Consider the following 21262-nt stretch of genomic DNA (forward strand, 5'->3'; position numbering starts at 1 on the left):
TAGTGAGGTCTGAACAATGTATCACCGGGGGCAAACTACCTGCCTTCCAGGACACCTACACCACCCGATGTCACAGGAAGGCCAAAAAGATCATCAAGGACAACAACCACCCGAGCCACTGCCTGTTCACCCGGCTATCATCCAGAAGGCGAGGTCAGTACAGGTGCATCAAAGCGGGGACAGAGAGACTGAAAAACAGCTTCTATCTCAAGGCCATCAGACTGTTAAACAGCCATCACTAACATTGAGTGGCTGCTGCCAACATACTCAAATCTCTAGCCACTTTAATAATTAAAAATTGAATGTAATAAATGTATCACTAGTCACTTTAAAGAATGCCACTTTATATAATGTTTACATACCCTACATTACTCATCTCATATGTATATACTGTACTCTATACCATCTACTGCATCTTGCCTATGCCGTTCGGCCATCACTCATCCATATATTTATATGTACATATTCTTATTCATTCCTTTACACTTGTGTGTAAAAGGTAGTTGTTGTGAAATTGTTAGATTACTTGTTAGATATTACTGCATGGTCGGAACTAGAAGCACAAGCATTTCGCTACACTCGCATTAACATCTGCTAACCATGTGTATGTGACCAATAACATTTGATTTGAGAAACAAACAAGACATAAGACAAAAAAACTGAAAACTATTCACCCCCCATCATTTGTTCAATTCTGACCAGTTTCCCAGTCCCTGCCGATGAAAAACATGGTGTTCTCGGGTTGATGAGAGGTGTTGGGTTTGACCCAGACATAGTTTACCTTGATGGCCAAAAAGCTAAATCTTAGTATCATCTGACCAGAGTACCTGTGGGGAGTCTCCCACATGCCTTTTGGCGAAAACCAAACGTGTTTGCTTATTTTTTTGTATAAGCAATGTCTTTTTTTCTGGCTACTCTCTGGCTCTCTGTAAAGCTCAGCTCTGTGGAGTGTACGGCTTAAAGTGGTCTTATGGACAAATACTCCAATCTTCGCAGTGGAGCTTTGCAGCTCCTTCAGGGTTTTCTTTGGGCTCTTTGTTGCCTCTCTGATTAATGCCCTCCTGCCTGGTCCGTGAGTTTTGGTGGGCGGCCCTCTCTTGGCAGGTTTGTTGTGGTACCATATTCTTTGCATTTTTTAATAATGGTGCTCCGTGGGATGTTCAAAGTTTCGGATATTTTTTCATAACCCAACACTGATGTGTACTTCTCAACTTGTCCCTGACTTGTTTGGAGAGCTCCTTGGTCTTCATGGTGCTGCTTGCTTGGTGATGCCCCTTGCTTAGTGGTGTTGCAGACTCTGGAGCCTTTCAGAACTGGTGTATATATATACCAATTTGGACTATTTTGTGTATGTCCATTACATGAAATCCAAATAAAAATCTATTTAAATTACAGGTTGTAATGCAACAAAATAGGAAAAAGCACCAAGGGGGACAAATACCTTTGCAAGGCACTGTACTAATTGTTGTTGTTTTAAAAAAAAAGGATTGCTTGTTGTTCTTAATTTTATTATAACCAAACATATTAGAATGATTCACCTTCCTGGTTTTACGGTGACAACGTCAGTGGCGTGCTTGCAATGCAACTTCAGGAGATGTGTAAATGTGATCTGATCTGTACGATGTTCATAAAACATAGTCCTACTGTATTTGGGAGCAGTAAAAAGGTGAGTGGACATTCTCCCTTTCTATATATATTGGATACTTGTCAAGCTACTTTGAAAAGTTTGGATGTCCGTAAAACCCTCCATTGTTATATGCGCCGAATACAACAGATGTAGACCTTAGTGAAATGCTTACTTACAAGCCAATAACCAACAATGCAGTTAAGAAGAATACCTTCAAATATTAAGAAATAAAACGTACAAATAATTAAAGAGCAGCAGTAAAATAACAATAGCGAGGCTATCTATATACAGGGGGTACCGGAAGAGTCAATGAGCGGGGGCACTGGTTAGTCGAGGTAATTTAGGTAATATGTACATGTAGGTAAAGTTATTAAAATGACTATGCATAGATAATAACAAAGAGTAGCAGCAGCATAAATGGGGGGGGGGGGGGCAATGCAAATAGGTGGGTAGCCATTTGATTAGATGTTCAGAAGTCTTATGGCTTGGAGGTAGAAGCTGCTTTAGAAGCCTCTTGGACCTAGACTTGGTACTCCGGTACCACTTGCCGTGTGGTAGCGGAGAAAACAGTATATGCCTAGGGTGGCTGGAGTCTTTGACAATTTTTAGTGGCATCCTCTGACACCGCCTGGTATAGAGGTCCTGAATGGCAGGAAGCTTGGCCCCAGTGACGTACTGGGCTGTAGACACTACCCTCTGTATTGATTTGTGGTCGGAGGCCGAGCAGTTGCCATACCAGACAGTGATGCAACCTGTCAGGATGCTCTCGATGGTGCAGCTGTGCAACCTTTGATGATCTGAGGACCCATGCCAAATCTTTTCAGTCTCCTGAGGGGGAATAGGTATTGTCATTCCCTCTTCACGACTGTCTTGGTGTGCTTGGACCATGTTAGTTTGTTGGTGATGTGGACTCCAAGGAACTTAAAGCTCTCAACCTACTCCACTACAGCTCCGTCTATGAGAATGGGGGCGTACTCTGTCCTCCTTTTCCTGTAGTCCACAATTACCTCCTTTGTCTTGATCACGTTTAGAGAGAGGTTGTTGTCCATGCACCACACGGTCAGGTCTCTGACCTCCTCCCTATAGGCTCTCATCATTGTCGGTGATCAGGCCTACCACTGTTGTGTCATCAGCAAATTTTGTGTTGGAGTCGTGCCTGACCGTGCAGGCATGAATGAACAGGGAGTACAGTAGGAGACTGAGCACGCACCCCTGAGGGGCTCCGGTGTTGAGGATCAGCGTAGCGGTTGTGTTGCTACGTACCCTTCCTGACGACCCGTCAGAAAGTCCAGGATCAAGTTGCAGAGGGAGGTGTTTTGTCCCAGGGTCCTTAGCTTAGTGATGACTTTTGAAGGCACTATGGTGCTGAACACTGAGATGTAGTTAATGAATAGCATTCTCACATACAGTTGAAGTTGGAAGTTTACATACACCTTAGCCAAATACATTTAAACTCAGTTTTTCACAATTCCTTACATTTAATATGAGTAAAAATTCCCTGTCTTAGGTCAGTTAGGATCACCACTTTATTTTAAGAATGTGAAATGTCAGAATAATCGTAGAGAGAATGATTTATTTCTGCTTTTATTTCTTTCATCACATTCCCAGTGGGTCAGAAGTTTACATGCACTCAATTAGTATTTGGTAGCATTGCCTTTAAATTGTTTAACTTCGGTCAAACATTTCGGGTAGCCTTCCAAAAGCTTCTCAGAATAAGTTGGGTGAATTTTGGCCCATTCCTCCTGAAAGAGCTGGTGTCAGGTTTGTAGGCCTCCTTGCTCGCACATGCTTTTTCAGTTCTGCCCACAAATTTTCTATAGGATTGAGGTCAGGGCTTTGTGATGGCCATTCCAATACCTTGACTTTGTTGTCCTTAAGCCATTTTGCCACAACTTTGGAAGTATGCTGGGGGTCATTGTCCATTTGGAAGACCCTTTTGTGACCAAGCTTTAACTTCCTGACAGATGTCTTGAGATGTTGCTTCAATATATCCACATAATTTTCCTTCCTCATGATCCATCTATTTTGTGAAGTGCACCAGTCCCTCCTGCAGCAAAGGACCCCCACAACATGATGCTGCCACCCACGTGCTTCACGGTTGGGCTGGTGTTCTTCAGCTTGCAAGCCTCCCCCTTTTTCCTCCAAATATAACAATGGTCATTATGGCCAAACAGTTATATTTTTGTTTCATCAGACCAGAAGACATTTCTGCAAAAAGTACGATATTTTTCCCCATGTGCAGTTGCAAACCGTAAGGCTTTTTTATGGCGGTTTTGGAGCAGTAGCCTCTTCCTTGCTGAGCGGCAATTCAGGTTATGTCGATATGGGACTTGTTTTACTGTGGATATAGATACTTTTGTACCCGTTTCCTCCAGCATCTCACAAGGTCCTTTGCTGTTGTTCTGGGATTGATTTGCACATTTTGCACCAAAGTACGTTCATCTCTAGGTGACAGAACACATCACCTTCCTGAGCGGTATGACGGCTGCGTGTTCCCATAGTGTTTATACTTGCGTACTATTGTTTGTACAGATGAATCTGGTACCTTCAGGCATTTGGAAATTGCTCCCAAGGATGAACCAGACTTGTGGAGGTCTACAATTTGTTTTCTGAGGTCTTGGCTGATTTCTTTAGATTTTCCCATGATGTCAAGCAAAGAGGCACTGAGTTTGAAGGTAGGCCTTGAAATTTATCCACAGGTACACCTCCAATTGACTCAAATTATGTCAATTAGCCTATGAGAAGACTATAAAGCCATGACATCATTTTCTGGAATATTTCAAGCTGTTTAAAGGCACAGTCAACTTAGTGTATGTAAACTTCTGACCCACTGGAATTGTGATACAATGAATTATAAGTTAAATAATCTGTCTGTAAACAATTGTTGGAAAATTTACTTGTGTCATGCACAAAGTAGATATCCTCACCGACTTGCCAAAACTATAGTCTGTTAACAAGAAATTTGTGGAGTGGTTGAAAAACTAGTTTTAATGACTCCAACCTAAGTGTATGTAAACTTCCGACTTCAACTGTATGTGTTATTTCATAGTTTTGATGTCTTCACTACTATTCTACAATGTAGAAAATAGTAAAAGTAAAGAAAAACCCTTGAATGAGGTGTTCTAAAACTTTTGACCAATAGTGTATAACAATGGACAATTCTCTAAGGAAAAACAGCATAGTGGTCTAAGAGTATAGCATGTGATGAATATTACATTTCCACCACACACCTTACGCTTGCAACATAACAAATGCTTGCATTTGGCTATTATACTTATGCAGTATATGTTAATAATTGACCATATTATTAAGAATACACTATAGGTCTCTCTCAACCTATCAAGTCATCCTGTATGATCCTAGCGCTACGGGATAACCAATGAGGACGAAAACAAACTCCTGCACTTGTTCTTAATGAGATTCTCCAACTCTCTGGGGCAAAACATGTCAACACAGTTCACCTAGAACTCCATAAATTCTGGCTACTGCATTGAAAGCTGCATAACTGAGTGACAATATCAGCGCCATATAACACTGGGCTGAAGGAAACTAGCGCACAGGCAATTTCGCATGCAAAGTGTTTGTGTGTGAACCATTATGAATATTCAAACGTGGTCATTCCAAGGGGAGTCTGTGCATAATGAGGTTGGCCAGTCACCCAAAATCAGATGCAAAACATCTGCTGGGTGTTTGGCCTGAACTGATCTGACACAATCATTCTGACAGTGACACTGCAGAAATTGCCCACATTGTTTTTAATGTATGGGACGGTGGTTGTATCTGAATGTAAGATGAGAGAAGCCAATTCATTTTCACTTTCACTCATTACCACTGTACTGCCATGACGAAATTAAATGAGGATTGTGATGACAATAATTTGTCATTTAGCAGACACTTTTATCCAAAGAAATATGTGCATATATTTTACGTATGGGTGGTCCTGGGAATCGAAACCCACTACCCTGGCGTTACAATCGCCATGCTCTACCTACTGAAGCTACAGAGGACCAGATGACGATGTTGATAGTTGGTTGCTAGACTAACACTCAAATAAAATGAATGGGGTTCGTTACCTGTGGAATTATTGTTTTCCACAGGACCACTAGAAAGGACGACAAACTTCTAAACCACTACTTTTCTGCATTTTTAAACAAAGTTAGGAACTACAGTGCAATCAGAAAGTATTCACACCCCTTGACGTTCTCCACATTTTGTTGTGTTACAGCCTGAATTTAAAATGGATTAAACAGATTTTGTGTCACAAAAAGTTGAAACGTCTTGAGTTAATAAGTATTCAACCCCTTTGTTATGGCAAGCATAAATAAGTTCAGGAGTAAAAATTTGCTTAACAAGTCACATAATAAGTAATAGTGTTTAACATGATTTTTGAATGACTACCTTCTCTGTACCCCACACAAGGTTGCACATTTCGGAAACTTTCCGTGGGAATTAACGGGAATATATGGGAATTAACAGAAATATATGCAAATTGATACCATTTAAATGTATTTTTTTTACATTGGATATATTTACCATATCATATGGAGACAGAAACATAAACCTTTTACCTGATCATAAGCAGACATAATTGCAAATGATTAAATCCTTCCAATAGAATTAAATAAATAAAAATGAGTTACAAATTGAACTTTAATTAAATGAGTTGACGTTTCACATGGGATGATTTCACTGAACAACAAAAGGGAATATTGAATGATCCCCAATGATCCATCAAATCTCCCAAAAACGTTTTCAACATACATCTGTAAAATGAAAGTATAGAAACTAAAGCTTTGTTGTCTTCCTCTCAGGCTTCCATGTCTTCTCCCTGGACCTCCTCAATGTCCACCTCTTGAACATCAGACTCTAAGGCCTCATCTTCACTGTCACTTTCCAATCTTGTTGAGGATGGCTCGTTGTCAGGTTCAAAAATCCTCAAATTTGCCTGGGTGGCCACCAACTTTTCAGCCTTTGTATTGTTTAGCCTGTTGCGTGCTTAGGTGTGTGTGTTCCCAACCAAGGACCAGTTGCGCTCTGAGGCAGCTGATGTTGGTGGGATTTGGAGGATGATGAGGCAACAGGGGAAAGAGCCTCAGATCCACAAAGCCCCTTCCACCAGGTGGCAGATGAGACATGTTGGCATGACTGCCATATTGCATCTCCATCCCAAAGCCCTTGCTTGGAAGTGTACTTCGCCAGACTGCCAAGAACCTTGCCCTCATCCAGGCCAAGGTGGCGAGACACGGTAGTGATGACACCATAAGCCTTGTTGATCTCCACACCAGACAGGATGCTCTTGCTAGCATACTTGGGGTCCAACATGTACGCTGCGGCGTGTATGGGCTTCAGGCAGAAGTCTTCACGCTTTTTGATGTATTTCAGAACTGCAGTTTCCTCTGCTTGGAGCAACAGTGAAGTGGGCAGGGCAGTATGGATTTCTTCTCTTACATCTGAAAGCAGAGTCTGAACATCAGACAGGATGGCATTGTCTCCCTCAATCCGTGCAATGGCTACTGCTATAGGTTTCAGGAGTTTCAGGCTGCTTACCACTCTCTCCCAAAATACATCATCCAGGAGGATCCTGTTGATGGGGCTGTCCATATTGGCAGACTGTGATATGGACATTTCTTGGATAGTCCTTCCCCTCCAGGAGACTGTCAAACACAATGACAACACCACCCCAACGGGTGTTGCTGGGCAGCTTCAATGTGGTGCTTTTATTCTTCTCACTTTGCTTGGTGAGGTAGATTGCTGCTATAACTTGATGACCCTTCACATACCTAACCATTTCCTTGGCTCTCTTGTAGAGTGTATCCATTGTTTTCAGTGCCATGATGTCCTTGAGGAGTAGATTCAATGCATGAGCAGCACAGCCAACGGGTGCGATGTGAGGGTAGGACTACTCCACTTTAGACCAAGCCGCCTTCATGTTCTCAGTATTGTCTGTCACCAGTGCAAATACCTTCTGTGATCCAAGGTCATTGATGACTTCTGTGGTCCAAGGTCATTGAGACCGGTGTGTCTGTTGTCCCTTGTGTCTGTGCTCTTGTAGAATACTGGTTGAGGGGTGGAGATGATGTAGTTAATTATTCCTTGCCCACGGACATTCGACCACCCATCAGAGATGATTGCAATACAGTCTGCTTTCTCTATGATTTGCTTGACCTTCACTTGAACTCTGTTTAAATCTGCATCCAGAAAATGAGTAGATAAAGCATGTCTGGATGGAGGGGTGTATGCTGGGCGAAGAACATTCAGAAATCTCTTCCAATACACTTCGCCTGTGTGCATCAGAGGTGAACCAGTTGCATACACAGCTCGAGCAAGACATTCATCAACATTTCTCTATCTACGTTCCTCCATTGAGTCAAAAAAAAATTCTGATTCCAGGAGGACCATGAGCTGTTGTTATCGATAAGGTGTCTGATTCATCATTTTCACCTCGAATAGAAGTAGAGGGACTTTTGTCAGAGTTTTCTTGTTGTGAGCGCTGAGGGAATTTTATGCACTTGGCCAGATGATTCTGCATCTTTTGTTGCATTCTTCACATATGATTTGGCACAGTATTTGCAAATATACACAGCTTTTCCTTCTACATTAGCTGCAGGGAAATGTCTCCACACATCAGAAAGTGCCTGTGGCATTTCCCTGTAAAGATTAGGAAAAAAACGGGGGGAAAAAACCCAAATACAATTCCATGTACAGATAAATAGTTAAGCAGTTAGATTAAACAACTCCTTTGTAAGAAATGTTTTAAAATGAAACATGCCTGGAAACAGGTGAATTAACACTCCTCAGTTAGTAGGCACAAAAAAGCTAAAACCCACATGGTAGCAAAAACTAACTTGCAGAAATTGTTAACCTCTATGGGCAAGGCGGGACGAATTCGTCCCACCTACGTAACAGCCACCTGAAATCAGTGGCGCGATTTTTGAATTGTTTGAAATACTATTACTTCAATTTCTCAAACATATGACTATTTTACAGCTATTTAAAGACAAGACTCTCCTTAATCTAACCACACTGTCCGATTTCAAAAAGGCTTTACAACGAAAGCAAAACATTAGATTATGTCAGGAGAGTGCCCAGCCAGAAATAATCAGACACCCATTTTTCAAGCTAGCATATGTCACAAAAACCCAAACCACAGCTAAATGCAGCACTAACCTTTTATGATCTTCATCAGATGACACACCTAGGACATTATGTTATACAATACATGCATGTCTGTTCAATCAAGTTCATATTTATATCAAAAAACAGCTTTTTACATTAGCCTGTGACGTTCAGAAAAAGCATACCCCCCGCAAACTTCCGGGGAATTTACTAACAGTTTGCTAAATTACTCACGATAAACGTTCACAAAAAGCATAACAATTATTTTAAGAATTATAGATACATTACTCCTCTATGCACTCGATATGTCCGATTTTAAAATAGCTTTTCGGATGAAGCACATTTTGCAATATTCTAAGTACATAGCCCAGCCATCACGGCTAGCTATTTAGACACCCGGCAAGATTAGCCTTCACCAAAATCCTATTTCCTATAAGAAAAATGTTCTTACCTTTCCTGTTCTTCGTCAGAATGCACTCCCAGGACTTCTACTTCAATAACAAATGTAGGTTTGGTCCCAAATAATCCATCGTTATATCCAAATATCCTCTGTTTTGTTCGTGCGTTCTAGACACTATACGAATGGTAAATAACGGTCGTGCGCATGGCGTGACAAAAAATGTCTAAATATTCCATTACCGTACTTCGAAGCATGTCAACCGCTGTTTAAAACCAATTTTTATGCCATTTATCTCGTAGAAAAGCGATAATATTCCGACCGGGAATCTGCAATAAGCTAAACAGCCGAATGAAATTTCTCCACGGGGGCGAATCGTGCACGCGCCTCATTCAATGGTCCTCTGATCGGCCACTTGGATAAGGCGATAATCTGTTTCAGCCAGAGGCTGCTCGTCATCGTTCAGGTTTTTCCCGGGTTCTGAGAGCCTATTGGAGCCCTGGGAATTGTCACGTTACAGCTAAGATCCTTACTCTTCAATAAACAGATGCAAGACGCACGACTCCTTGTCAGACAGGCCACTTCCTGCATGAAACCTTGTCAGGTTTTTGCCTGCCATAGGAGTTCTGTTATACTCACAGACACCATTCAAACAGTTTTAGAAACTTTAGGGTGTTTTCTATCCAAACCTGAACAATAATATGCATATTCTAGCTTCTGAGTTGGTGTAGGAGGCAGTTAAAAATGGGCACATATTTTTTCAAAAATTCTCAATACTGCCCCCTAGCCCAAACAGGTTTTAACTAGTTAGAAATGATTTAAACACTTTGCTGTAGGCTACGATTTACTAGTTAACAAAAAATCATGTTTGTCATATGATATATATTCACCTCACCCAGTATTGTAATCAAAGCTTACCAGAAAGCATGTAGTCCTTGGCTCAGACAGTGTAGTAGTGTGGGCTCAATAGCATCTCCTTAGTGTGCAAGATCTTGAGAATCAGCTGTACATGTGATGGAAGAATGCACTGTGCATGCAGAGGGTTGCAATTCCATTTAAATGGGGATAGTTTAACCAAAATATGCCACAAGACCTAGAATTGCCTTATGTGTATCTCACAAAAAAAAAGGTTCTGTTAAAAGCTAACTTTTTTGATGAATTTAAGCAAAATTACCCAAATTACCGGGTTTAACTTCCTATGGAAAATGTCCAGAATAATAATAATAATAATAATACATTTACCAGAAAGTTTCAAATCCTTTGAAACCCTACCCTCACATACAATTATCTGTAAGGTCCCTCAGTCGAGCAGTGAATTTCAAACACAGATTCAACCACAAAGACCAGGCAGGTTTTCCAATGCCTCGCAAAGGGCACCTATTGGTAGATGGATATATATATATTTTTTAAACAGTCATTGAATATCCCTTTGAGCATGGTGAAGTTATTAATTACAGTTTGGATGGTGTATCAATACACCCAGTCACTACAAATATACAGGCGTCCTTCCTAACACAGTTGCCAGAGAGGAAGGAAACCGCTAAGGGATTTCACCATGAGGCCAATGGTGACTTTGAAACAGTTAGAGGTTAATGGCTGTGATAGCAGAAAACTAAGGCTGGATCAACAACATTGTAGTTACTCCACAACACTAACCTAAATGACAGAGTGAAAACAAGGACGCTTGAACAGAATTAAAATATTCCAAAACATGCCTGCTGTTTGCAATAAGACACTAAAGTAAAACTGCATAAAATTGGGCAAAGAAATTAACTTCATGTCCTGAATACAAAGTGTTATGTTTGGGGCAAATCTAACACAACACATCACTAAGTACCACTCTTCATATTTTCAAGCATGGTGGTGGCTGTATCATGTTATGGGTATTCTTGTCATTGGCAAGAACTAGGTTGTTTTTTTAGGATACAAAGAAACGGAATAGAGCTAAGACACTGGGAGACATTGTCCTGCTGAAAGATTAATTTAACCTAATACCCAAGGCCAAATATTCACTGGAGCTCTTTATCAAGACACCATTGAATGTTCCTGAGTGGCATAGTTACAGTTTTGACTTAAATCGGCTTTAAAATCTATGGCAAGACTTGAAAATGTCTTTCTAGCAATGATCAACAACCGAATTGACAGAGCTTGAAGAATTTTACAAATAATAATGTGCAAATATTGTTCAATCCAAGTGTGCAAAGATCTTAAGCCCAGTTTCCACTGGCACTTGAAATTAGAGCTAAATTCGAGCTGGATTTCTCAAATTCGAGCTGGGTTGAGGGAAACCTGGCTCAGCGTAGCCCATTTTCACAACTGGTGCCAGCACGATTATAATTTCGGCTAGTGATGCCGTTACTATCCAAACACCAAGCTGATCAATGCTGAATGCTGACAATGTTTAGCTAGTTATTCTGGGCTTGTTGCCGTTAGCTAGCACATGGACAAGCAGTACTGCAGTAATCAGCCATGACACGAATTACCAGCATAGCTGGATCCTTCATTCATTGTTGCACTACACAATACAATTTTATGAGAACAGTTAACCCTCAAATGTTAACTACTTAACGTTAGCTAGCAAATCAGAGATGAAACAAGCTAGTTAACTTGCTAGTTAGCTCGTATTGAAAGCTAGCTAGCTACATATCAAACCTGTTGTCTGGTTTGTTTGGTTATTTAGCTAGCTAATAGCCAATGCGATGGCAAGCAAGGTAGGAATTAAGCTAGCTAGCTAGCCTGTTATGCTAGCGATGACGCTAACCATTTAGCAAGCTAGCTAACATCAGCAAGCTAAATACATGGCCCCGAGTCTGGCTGGCACTGGCAGGATGATGGGGTAACGTTAGTTGCAGCATGGTGAGGCTGAATTAAATTATTCACCGTCTTATTCGCTAGCTAGGAACATTAGTGAAGCCAGCAGCAGTCACATATTGGCTACCTAGCAACATGACATAATTTCTCATTTCTGTAGGCACTGGAAATACAATTTGAACTAGACCACCAAGGCCAGCCCAACCTGGGTTGACTTCAAAGTGCCAATGGAAACGGGGCTTAGAGACTTACCCAGACAGACTCACAGCTGAAATCGCTGCCAAAGGTAAAACAAATATATATTTATATATATTTTTTTATCCAATTGGTAGTTACAGTCTTGTCCCATCGCTGCAACTCCCGTCCGGACTCGGGAGAGCCGAAGATCGAGAGCCATGCGTCCTCCAAACACGATCCTGCCAAGCCACACTGCTTCTTGGCACACTGCTCGCTTAACCCGGAAGCCAGCCACACCAGTGTGTTGGAGGAAACACCGTAGAACTGGTGACCGAAATCAGCATGCATGCGCCCAGCCCGCCACAAGGAGTCACTGGAGCATGATGGGACAAGGACATCCCGGCCGGCCAAACCCTCCCCTAACCCAGACGACGCTGGGGTAATTGTGCGCTGCCTCATGAGTCTCCCGGTGGCCGCCGGCTGCGACACAGCCCAGGATTGAACCCAGGTCTGTAGTGACGCCTCTAGCACTGCGATGAAGCGTCTTAGACCGTATTGACTCAAGGTGTAAATTAAATGTTTTCACTTTGTCATTATGGGGTATTGTGTGTAGATGGGCGAGATCTTTTATTTATTTAATCCATTTTGAATTCAGGCTGTAACACTACAAAATGTGGATTAAGTCAAGGGGTATGAATACTTTCTGAAAGCACTGTATGTATTGAGCGATAGCCTACACCTGACTGGCTCAGCTGAAAGCACAAGGACTTAACGTCCATTGCAATGCATCATGGCAAACTGAAGGCAGCCTATGTGATACTTCAATTTTTTTTGTCCAACTTTGAAATATATGGGCAATGGTTTCCATGGTGAAGTGAATTGTTCACAGCAATGCAGCTCCTCATTTGCACAAAGCAGTCTCGAGGTCATCTCTTAATGAGGTTTTCTTTGATGCTGTTCGCTATCTAGTATTTGGCCATTTGACAATATACTGTATATAAAACCCATAGGCCTATATAAACGTGGCATACATAAAAAAATATGATCAAATATTTTTATAATATATACATGAATAAATCTCACACCCACCATACAAATAAAGAATCATATGGATATGTAGTCATCATGCAAAATGTACTCAGAACATTTGTACTCTTAGAAGTAAAAAAAAAAAAAAGTGTTCTTATAACTTTAACACATGTTGGGTGGATTCCAACAGAAAATGTGTACATCCCTTTACAATTTCACTTGTTCTTTTCAGAGGTAATGAATCCAACAATATTACAGTAGGCTAAATCAAATTGGCCTAATAGAAATACATTCTGGAGGAGCCCTTTGGTAATAGCAGCCCTTTCTGTAGGTTTGTTTTAAGATTCAAATATCAATGTATATAATATAGCCAAATGTTTGCAAAGGTTACTTAAGATTGGAAAATAGCAACAACTGCTGCCCTTTAGAGCAGTGGTATTCAAACCTTTGCAGCTGGGAACCCATTTAAATTAAAACAATTTCCAGTGACTCCCCTAACCCAAATCTTATAGAATCAATCACCCGACCTCAACCCCAATTGAGATGGTTTGGGATGAGTTGGACCGCAGAGTGAAGGAAAAGCAGCCAACAAGTGCTCAGTATACGTGGGAGCTCCTTCAAAACTGTTGGAAAAGAATTCCAGGTGAAGCTGGTTGAGAGAATGCCAAGAGTGTGCAAAGCTGTCATCAAGGCAAAGGGTGGCTACTTTGAAGAATCTAAAATGTAAATCTATTTTGATTTGTTGAAAACTTTTTTGTTTACTATATGATTCCATATGTGTTATTTCATAGTTTTGATGTCTTCACTATTATTCTGCAATGCAGAAAATAGTGAAACTCAAGTAAAATCCTTGAATAAGTAGGTGTGTCCAAACTTTTGACTGGTACTGTAAGCATTCACACCCCTTTGCTATGACACTCCAAATTGAGCTCAGGTGCATCCAATTTCCTTTGATCATCCTTGAGACGTCGCTACAACTTTATTGAAGACCACCTACAGCCAATTAAATTGTTTACACATGATTTAGAAAGGAACACACCAGCCAGAGAAAAAAAAGTCCAAGGAACTATCCGTAGATCTCTGAGATAGAATTGTGATGATGCATATATCTGGGGAAGGGTATAAAACCATTTCTAGAGTGTTGAAAGTTTCCCAGAACACAATGATCTCCATCATGGGAAATTGACAAAATATGGAACTACTCAGACTCTGCCAAGAGCTGGCTGTCCGACCAAACTGAGCAACTGGGCAAAAAGGACCTTGATGACCAAGAACCCAATGACAGAACCACAGAGATCCTTAGCTGACAAGGACAACAGTCTCTACAGCATTGCACCAACCTGGGCTTTATGGGAGAGTTGCCAGACAGAAGCCACTCCTGAGAAAAAGGCACAAGACTGCACGCCTGGAGTTTGCAACAAGGCACGTGAAAGACTCATAAGGCAAAAGATTCTTCCATAAGAAAAATGAAAGCTGGTGTACAAAACCGAAAGTAAAAGAAACAAAACTTAAAACCGAGAACCATAGAAATAGCGCACATAGAACCGATCAATTGCTTCTTAGACTTTCTTTCCACGAGCATGACAGATCTATAACTTACATTTCTATGTGAATTTGGTTGGTTCGCACAAAAAGTTACATATTGAAGCTTTAAGTGTATTTACATGTGTACATATGAGCCACGCAAATGATATGTATTGTGAATGGTTACTTTGATATTTGTATATAATGGTTGCATGCTACAGTAATTGTTTTAGGCCTTTGGCTAGGCGGTAAAACTAGCTAGCTAGCATACCATTTCACCCTAGCAGTTGTGGCTAGCAAAGATAATTACAACTAACCCAATTCCTATCCTGTGGTTGTAGCTTATGTTATTGTTAGATGTCCATGGGTTTTTGTTACATTTAGCTAATAAAGCTTCCTCTATCATCCATTCCTACAATTAGCACTATATAGCTAGACTGAATGAGATGTAGCTAACGTTATGGTTTTTGCCTACACTTTGCATGGGCGTATATTCACTGGTTTTTGCACACCTCAATAACGCTTCAAATGTTTCTGTCTTACTTTGTTTCCATAGACTGAATGGAGATATGCTGTGCAGGCCTGGGGACATAATTATATGATCAAATGAACATTTGACACTGTGCGGGTATTGTCAAATTAATATGAAATTGTATTGGTCGCGTACACATATATTGCAAATGTTATCGCAGGTGCAGTGAAATGCTTATGTTTCCAGCTCCAACAGTGCAGAAATACCTAACAATACAAACAAATCCCCCAAAATGTAAGTAATTAAGAAATATCAGAACGAGTAATGTCAGAGTTCAGAATATAAATATACACTGAATGTACCAAACATTAGGAACACCTTCCTAATATTTAGTTGCACCCCCCAGCCTCAATTTGTCTACAAGGTGTCGAAAAATGTGTTGAAAGCGTTCCACAGGGATGCTTGCCCATGTTGACTCCAATGCTTCCCACAGTTGTGTCAAGTTGGCTAGATGTCCTTCGGGTGGTGGACAATTCTTGATACACACAGGAAATTGTTGAGCGTGAAAAATCCAGCAGCATTTCAGTTCTTGACACAAACCGGTGAGCCTGGCACCTACTACCATACCCCATTCAAAGGCACTTAAATATTTTGTCTTGCCCATTCACCATCTGAATGGCACACATACACAATCCATGTCTCAAGGCTTAAAAATCCTTCTTTAACCTTTCTCCCCATTGACTAGAATACAGTACATACATACAGTTGCAATAAAAAGTATGTGAACCCTTTGGAATTACCTGGATTTCTGCATAAATTGGTCCAAAAAATGTGCTGATCTTCCTCTAAGTCACAACAATAGACAAACACAGTGGCTTAAACAAATAACACACACATGATTGTAATTTTCTTGTCTATATTGAATACATAATTTAAACATTCAGTGTAGGTTGGGAAAAGTATGTGAACCCCTAGGGTAATGACTTCTCCAAAAGATAATTGGAGTCAGGAGTCAGCTAACCTGGAGTCCAATCAATGAGATGAGATTGGAGATGTTGGTTAGAGCTGCCCTGCATATAAAAAACACTCACAAAATGTGAGTTTGCTATTCACATGAAGCATTGCCTGATGTGAACCATGCCTCGAACAAAAGAGATCTCAGAAGACCTAAGATTAAGAATTGTTGACTTGCATAAAGCTGGAAATGGTTACAAAAGTATCTCTAAAAGCCTTGATGTTCATCAGTCCACGGTAAGACAAATTGTCTATATGTCCCGACTTCCGCCGAAATTGGTCCCTCTCCTTGTTCGGGTGGCGTTCAGCGGTCGAAGTCACCGACCTTCTAGCCAGCTGTCACGTCCTGACCAGCAGAGGGAGTAATTGTATTAGTTTTGGTCAGGACGTGGCAGAGGTTTTGTGTTGTGTGTAGGTTGTTTGCTGGACTCTCAATTGGAGGCAGGTGTTTCTAGTTGCCTCTGATTGGGAGTCCTATAAACAGGTGTGTGTTTTTCTTTGTGTTTGTGGGTAGTTGTTTTTGCACTGCTTTTTGTTAGCCTGCAAAACTGTTCCTGTCGTTGTGAGTATTGTTTATTGTTTTTCCCTGTGGATGCTTTGCGTGTTTTTATTAAAGAAATATGAGTATCCACATTCCCGCTGCGCCTTGGTCTTCTCTCCACTACGACACACGTTACACCATCGCTAATCCTCTTTTCATTTTCCTTTGGTTTTGTCTTGTCTTCCATCACACCTGGTTCCAATCCCATCAATTACATGTTGTGTATTTAACCCTCTGTTCCCCCTCATGTCCTTGTCGGTGATTGCTTATTGTAAGTCCTGGTGTGCGTCGGGTTATGTACCCATTATTTCATTGTTCTGTTGTCCGGTGAGTTTTTTGTTATTAAACTACGCCGTTTGGAAACACAGTTCTTGTTCTCCTGCGTCTGACTTCTCTGCCACCAGTACGCACTCCTTACTATATAAATGGAGAAAGTTCAGCACTGTTGCTACTCTTCCTAGGAGTGGCTGTCCTGCAAAGATGACTGCAAGAGCACAGCGCAGAATGATCAATGAGGTTAAGAAGAATCCTAGAGTGTCAGCTAAAGGCTTACAGAAATCTCTGGAACATGCTAACATCTCTGTTGACGAGTCTACGATACGTAAAACACTAAACAAGAATAGTGTGCATGGGAGGACACCACGGAAGAAGCCACTGCTGTCCAAAAAAACATTGCTGCACGTCTGAAGTTCGCAAAAGAGCACCTGCATGTTTCACAGCGCTACTGGCAAAATATTCTGTGGACAGATAAAACTACAGATAGGTGGTTTGAAAGGAACACACAACACTATGTGTGGAGAAAAAAAAGGCACAGCACACCAACATCAAAACCTTATCCCAACTGTAAAGTATGGTGGAGGGAGCATCATGGGTTGGGCTGCTTCAGGGCCTGGACAGCTTGCTATCATCGACGGAAAAATTCATTCCCATGTTTATCAAGACATTTTGCAGGAGAATGTAAGGCTATCTGTCCACCAATTGAAGCTCAACAGAAGTTGAGTGATGCAACAGGACAACGACCCAAAACACAGTAGTAAATCAACAACAGAATGGCTTTAACAGAAGAAAATACGCCTTCTGGATTGGCCAAGTCAGAGTCCTGACCTCAACCCAATTGAGATGCTGTGGCATGACCTCGAGAGCAGTTCACACCAGACATACCAAGAACATTGTTGAACTGAAACAATTTTGTAAAGAAGAATGGTCCAAAATCCCTCCTGACCGTTGTGCAGATCTGATCTGCAACTACAGAAAACATTTGGTTGAGGTTACTGCTGCCAAAGGAGGGTCAAACAGTTATCAAATCCAAGGGTTCACATTCTTTTTACACCATACACTGTGAATGTTAACACGGTGTGTTCAATAAAGACATATAATTATTGTTATAAACGTATAATTGTTTGTGTGTTATTAGATTAAGCAGACTGTTTGTCTATTGTTGTGAATTAGATGAAGATCATGACAAATTTATGCAGAAATCCAGGTAATTCCAAAGTGTTCACATACTTTTTCTTGCCACTGTATGTAGTGGGTACAACAGTATGTAAACGTTATTAAAGTGACCTATGTTCATTGACTATGTACATAGGGCAGCAGTCTCTAAGGTGCAGGGTAGAGTACCGGGTGATTGCCTGCTAGTAACAGTGACTGAGCTCAGGACAGAGTACTGGGCCGAGGCCAGCTAGTGGTGAATATTTAACAATCTGATGGCCTGGAGATAAAAGCTGTTTTTCAGTCTCTCGGTCCCAACTTGGATGCACTTGTGCTGTCTCAGCCTTTTAGATGGTAGTGGGGTGAACAGGCCATGGCTCGGGTAGCTGAGGACCTTGATGATATTCTTGGCCTTCATGTGACACCGGGTGCTGTAGATGTACTATAGGGCAGGCAGTGTGCCCCCGGTGATGCATTGGGCAGACCGCACCACCCCTCTAGAGAGCACTGCAGTTGCGGACGGTGCAATTCCTGTACCAGGCGGTGATACAGCCCGACAGAATGCTCTCAATCGTGCATCTGTAGAAGTTTGTGAGAGTTTCAGGGGCCAAGCCGAATTTCTTCAGCCTCCTAAGTTTGAAGAGGTGCTGTTGCGCCTTCTTCACCACACTGGCTGGATGGGCCATTTCAGGCTGTCAGTGATGTGCACGCCAAGCAACTTGAAGCTCTTCACCAGTGATCGAAATAATTGTGTATAACACTTTCAAAAAGTCTGAAGTAATCCAATGGTGGCTAGAGTAGTGCGTCCCGCCATGTTTGTTTATTCCGTGTCAACCAAAGATAAAATATGGTGACAAGATGAGTTGGGTCTGTTTAGGGCTGTGGTGGTCATGACATTTTGTCAGCTGGTTTGTCAAGAGCTGAGTGTAGCTGGTGCATCGAAGTCAGGCGCAGGAGAGCAGAGCACTAAGGCAATCATTTGCACGGAACACAACTGCGTCACAAAACAAATGCCCAACGAACCAGTGAGGCAGCACAAAGTACAAAAACACAAATACAAAGTACAGGCTGCCACAAAGCACGGGTAATAAAATAAACCTGGCGCAAACCAGCCGGAAGCGTGCCAACCTCAACAATAAACAATTACACACACGAACAGAGGGTTAAATACACAACACGTAATGAGGGAACGATGACCAGGTGTGTGGGAAAACAAGACAAAACAAATGGAAAATGAAAGGTGGATCGGCGATGGCTAGAAGACCGGTGACGTCAACCGCCGAACGCCACCTGAACAAGGAGATGGACCGACTTCGGCGGAAGTCGTGACATGGTTATGGTCATGCAAAAGACTGCCGGTCTCACAGTAATTTACCCGTCATTAACATAAACACATACAGATTAGCATCTCCAGGCCTCCATGCATACAATCCGCATACAAGCCACTGATACGCACCTTCGGAACATCTACATTTAAAAAAGCCTAATAAATCTATCTAATATACACCATCACAATAAAACAGAATATGAGTTGGCCATCTTGCTATGCGCCATGCCTTAGGCTGTAGGCTTGTTCAATCATGAACAGCATGAACAAGCATATATTACTTTTCCGTATGGGAGGAGCTCATTTGATGTGCTATGCCATAAATCATATCAGAACCAATTATGTTGAAGTCACTGCAGGTGGGTGGTAAGGTGATTCCCAGATCCCACATCGGCTCCAGGTTTACTCGCCGTTCCGGGGCGGATGAAAGGGAGTGGGCTCGTGGATCAAGCATCCCAGCGGGTGTTGCTATTCAAATGGTATGTAAATGCTCGGTAACAGGCTAAACTTTGCACACACCTCCAATCGTGCACCTCCGTTGGGCGCACGTGATACCATATGCATAGCATGCGCTAAAAATAACAGCAACGCCAAGGGTTGCCTGCTAATTGATTTGCTAATCTATTGCAACACCTGCCATGGTGACTCTTCTCACTGGCACAGTGGCGGTCTTACTCATCCAATATGTTTAAGTACACTGGAACGCCTTCCAAGAGTAGTAACTATGGCAATTAGGTTTGATTTCCGATAAACGCTAGGTTCAAATGGTCAGAGGGTGTGAAAATATGTCAGCATTTCCTAATCATTGTCTCACTTCATACATGATGCTAACCTAAAATTATACCGGACAAGCTTGCACATACAGTACACACACAGAGACAGAGACACAGAGAGACAGAGAGACTGTAGCTTTACCTGGACCAGAGCAGAAGGAGGCAATTACAGCCAATATACAGGTAAAACTGAGATAGGGCATCCATGAATATTGGTCCTGTAAGAGAGAAAGAGAAAGTAAGGGAGCAGCTTCATTTAGAATAAGTACACAAAAAAAAGTGTTATATTTTTTTCATGAGTCAGACGTGTGAAGTTTCAAAAGTACATTTTCCTACACGTTTATTTTTCACTACTTCCAGCTACATCTGGTCTCCCATCCAGGGACCAACCAGGACTAACCCTGCTTAGCTTCAGATGCCAGCAGTGGAACGCAGCATGCTATCGTGCCAGAATGAATGTGACAATACTTCCAACTGGAAAAAAGGCAGCGAAAGCAATGTCCAGGATAAGATAACCAGAGGTAAAATTGCAAGAAAGAGGGAGGCATTAATTTTATTTGGTTATCATAACCAATTATTAATTGAAAACTTTTTTTTGCATAAAAAAAACGATTTCCTTGCAATATTTTGTTTTGCTATCAATACCTTTGGGTTAATATTATGCTTTCAATTGTATTATTTTTGTTTAAAATACCCAAAAAAAATTGTTCTTGAAGTTTCGATTGATATTATTGACACAAAGGTAACTCACTAACTAGAGGATTGCACCATATAATAACACTGTTAATCTTTTAAATGTGTTTAAAGTGGCAAAACTTAATTAAAACAAGAACCACGTGTTCACCCCACCACAGTTCTGGTAAAAAGCTGAGAGATGGGGCTGGAGAAATGCAACCACTCAAATCCATAGACTATTGTTTTAACCATGTTTTAAGGATATACAGTGTTTGTTTACATTTCATTTGTTTGCAAACATTGAAGTAAATGTGGAGTTTTCTTCCAAGTGAAACTGCAAAATAGATT

At 41.3% G+C, this 21262-nt stretch overlaps 1 protein-coding gene across 2 annotated transcripts in view; it reads right to left on the reverse strand.

The window, feature by feature from the left end:
* slc2a9l2 (solute carrier family 2 member 9, like 2) overlaps positions 1-21262 on the reverse strand; it is a 244081-nt gene that overhangs the window by 87641 nt on the left and 135178 nt on the right. For both annotated transcript variants that reach the window (XM_014131731.3, XM_014131730.3), the window contains exon 11: positions 20382-20457. In XM_014131731.3, coding sequence (XP_013987206.1) covers positions 20382-20457 — 76 coding nt within the window. The remainder of the gene's footprint in view (positions 1-20381; positions 20458-21262) is intronic.

This window comes from Salmo salar, chromosome 12 (genome assembly GCF_965601325.2).
Source record: "Salmo salar chromosome 12, fSalSal1, whole genome shotgun sequence".
NCBI classification, from domain to species: domain Eukaryota; kingdom Metazoa; phylum Chordata; class Actinopteri; order Salmoniformes; family Salmonidae; genus Salmo; species Salmo salar.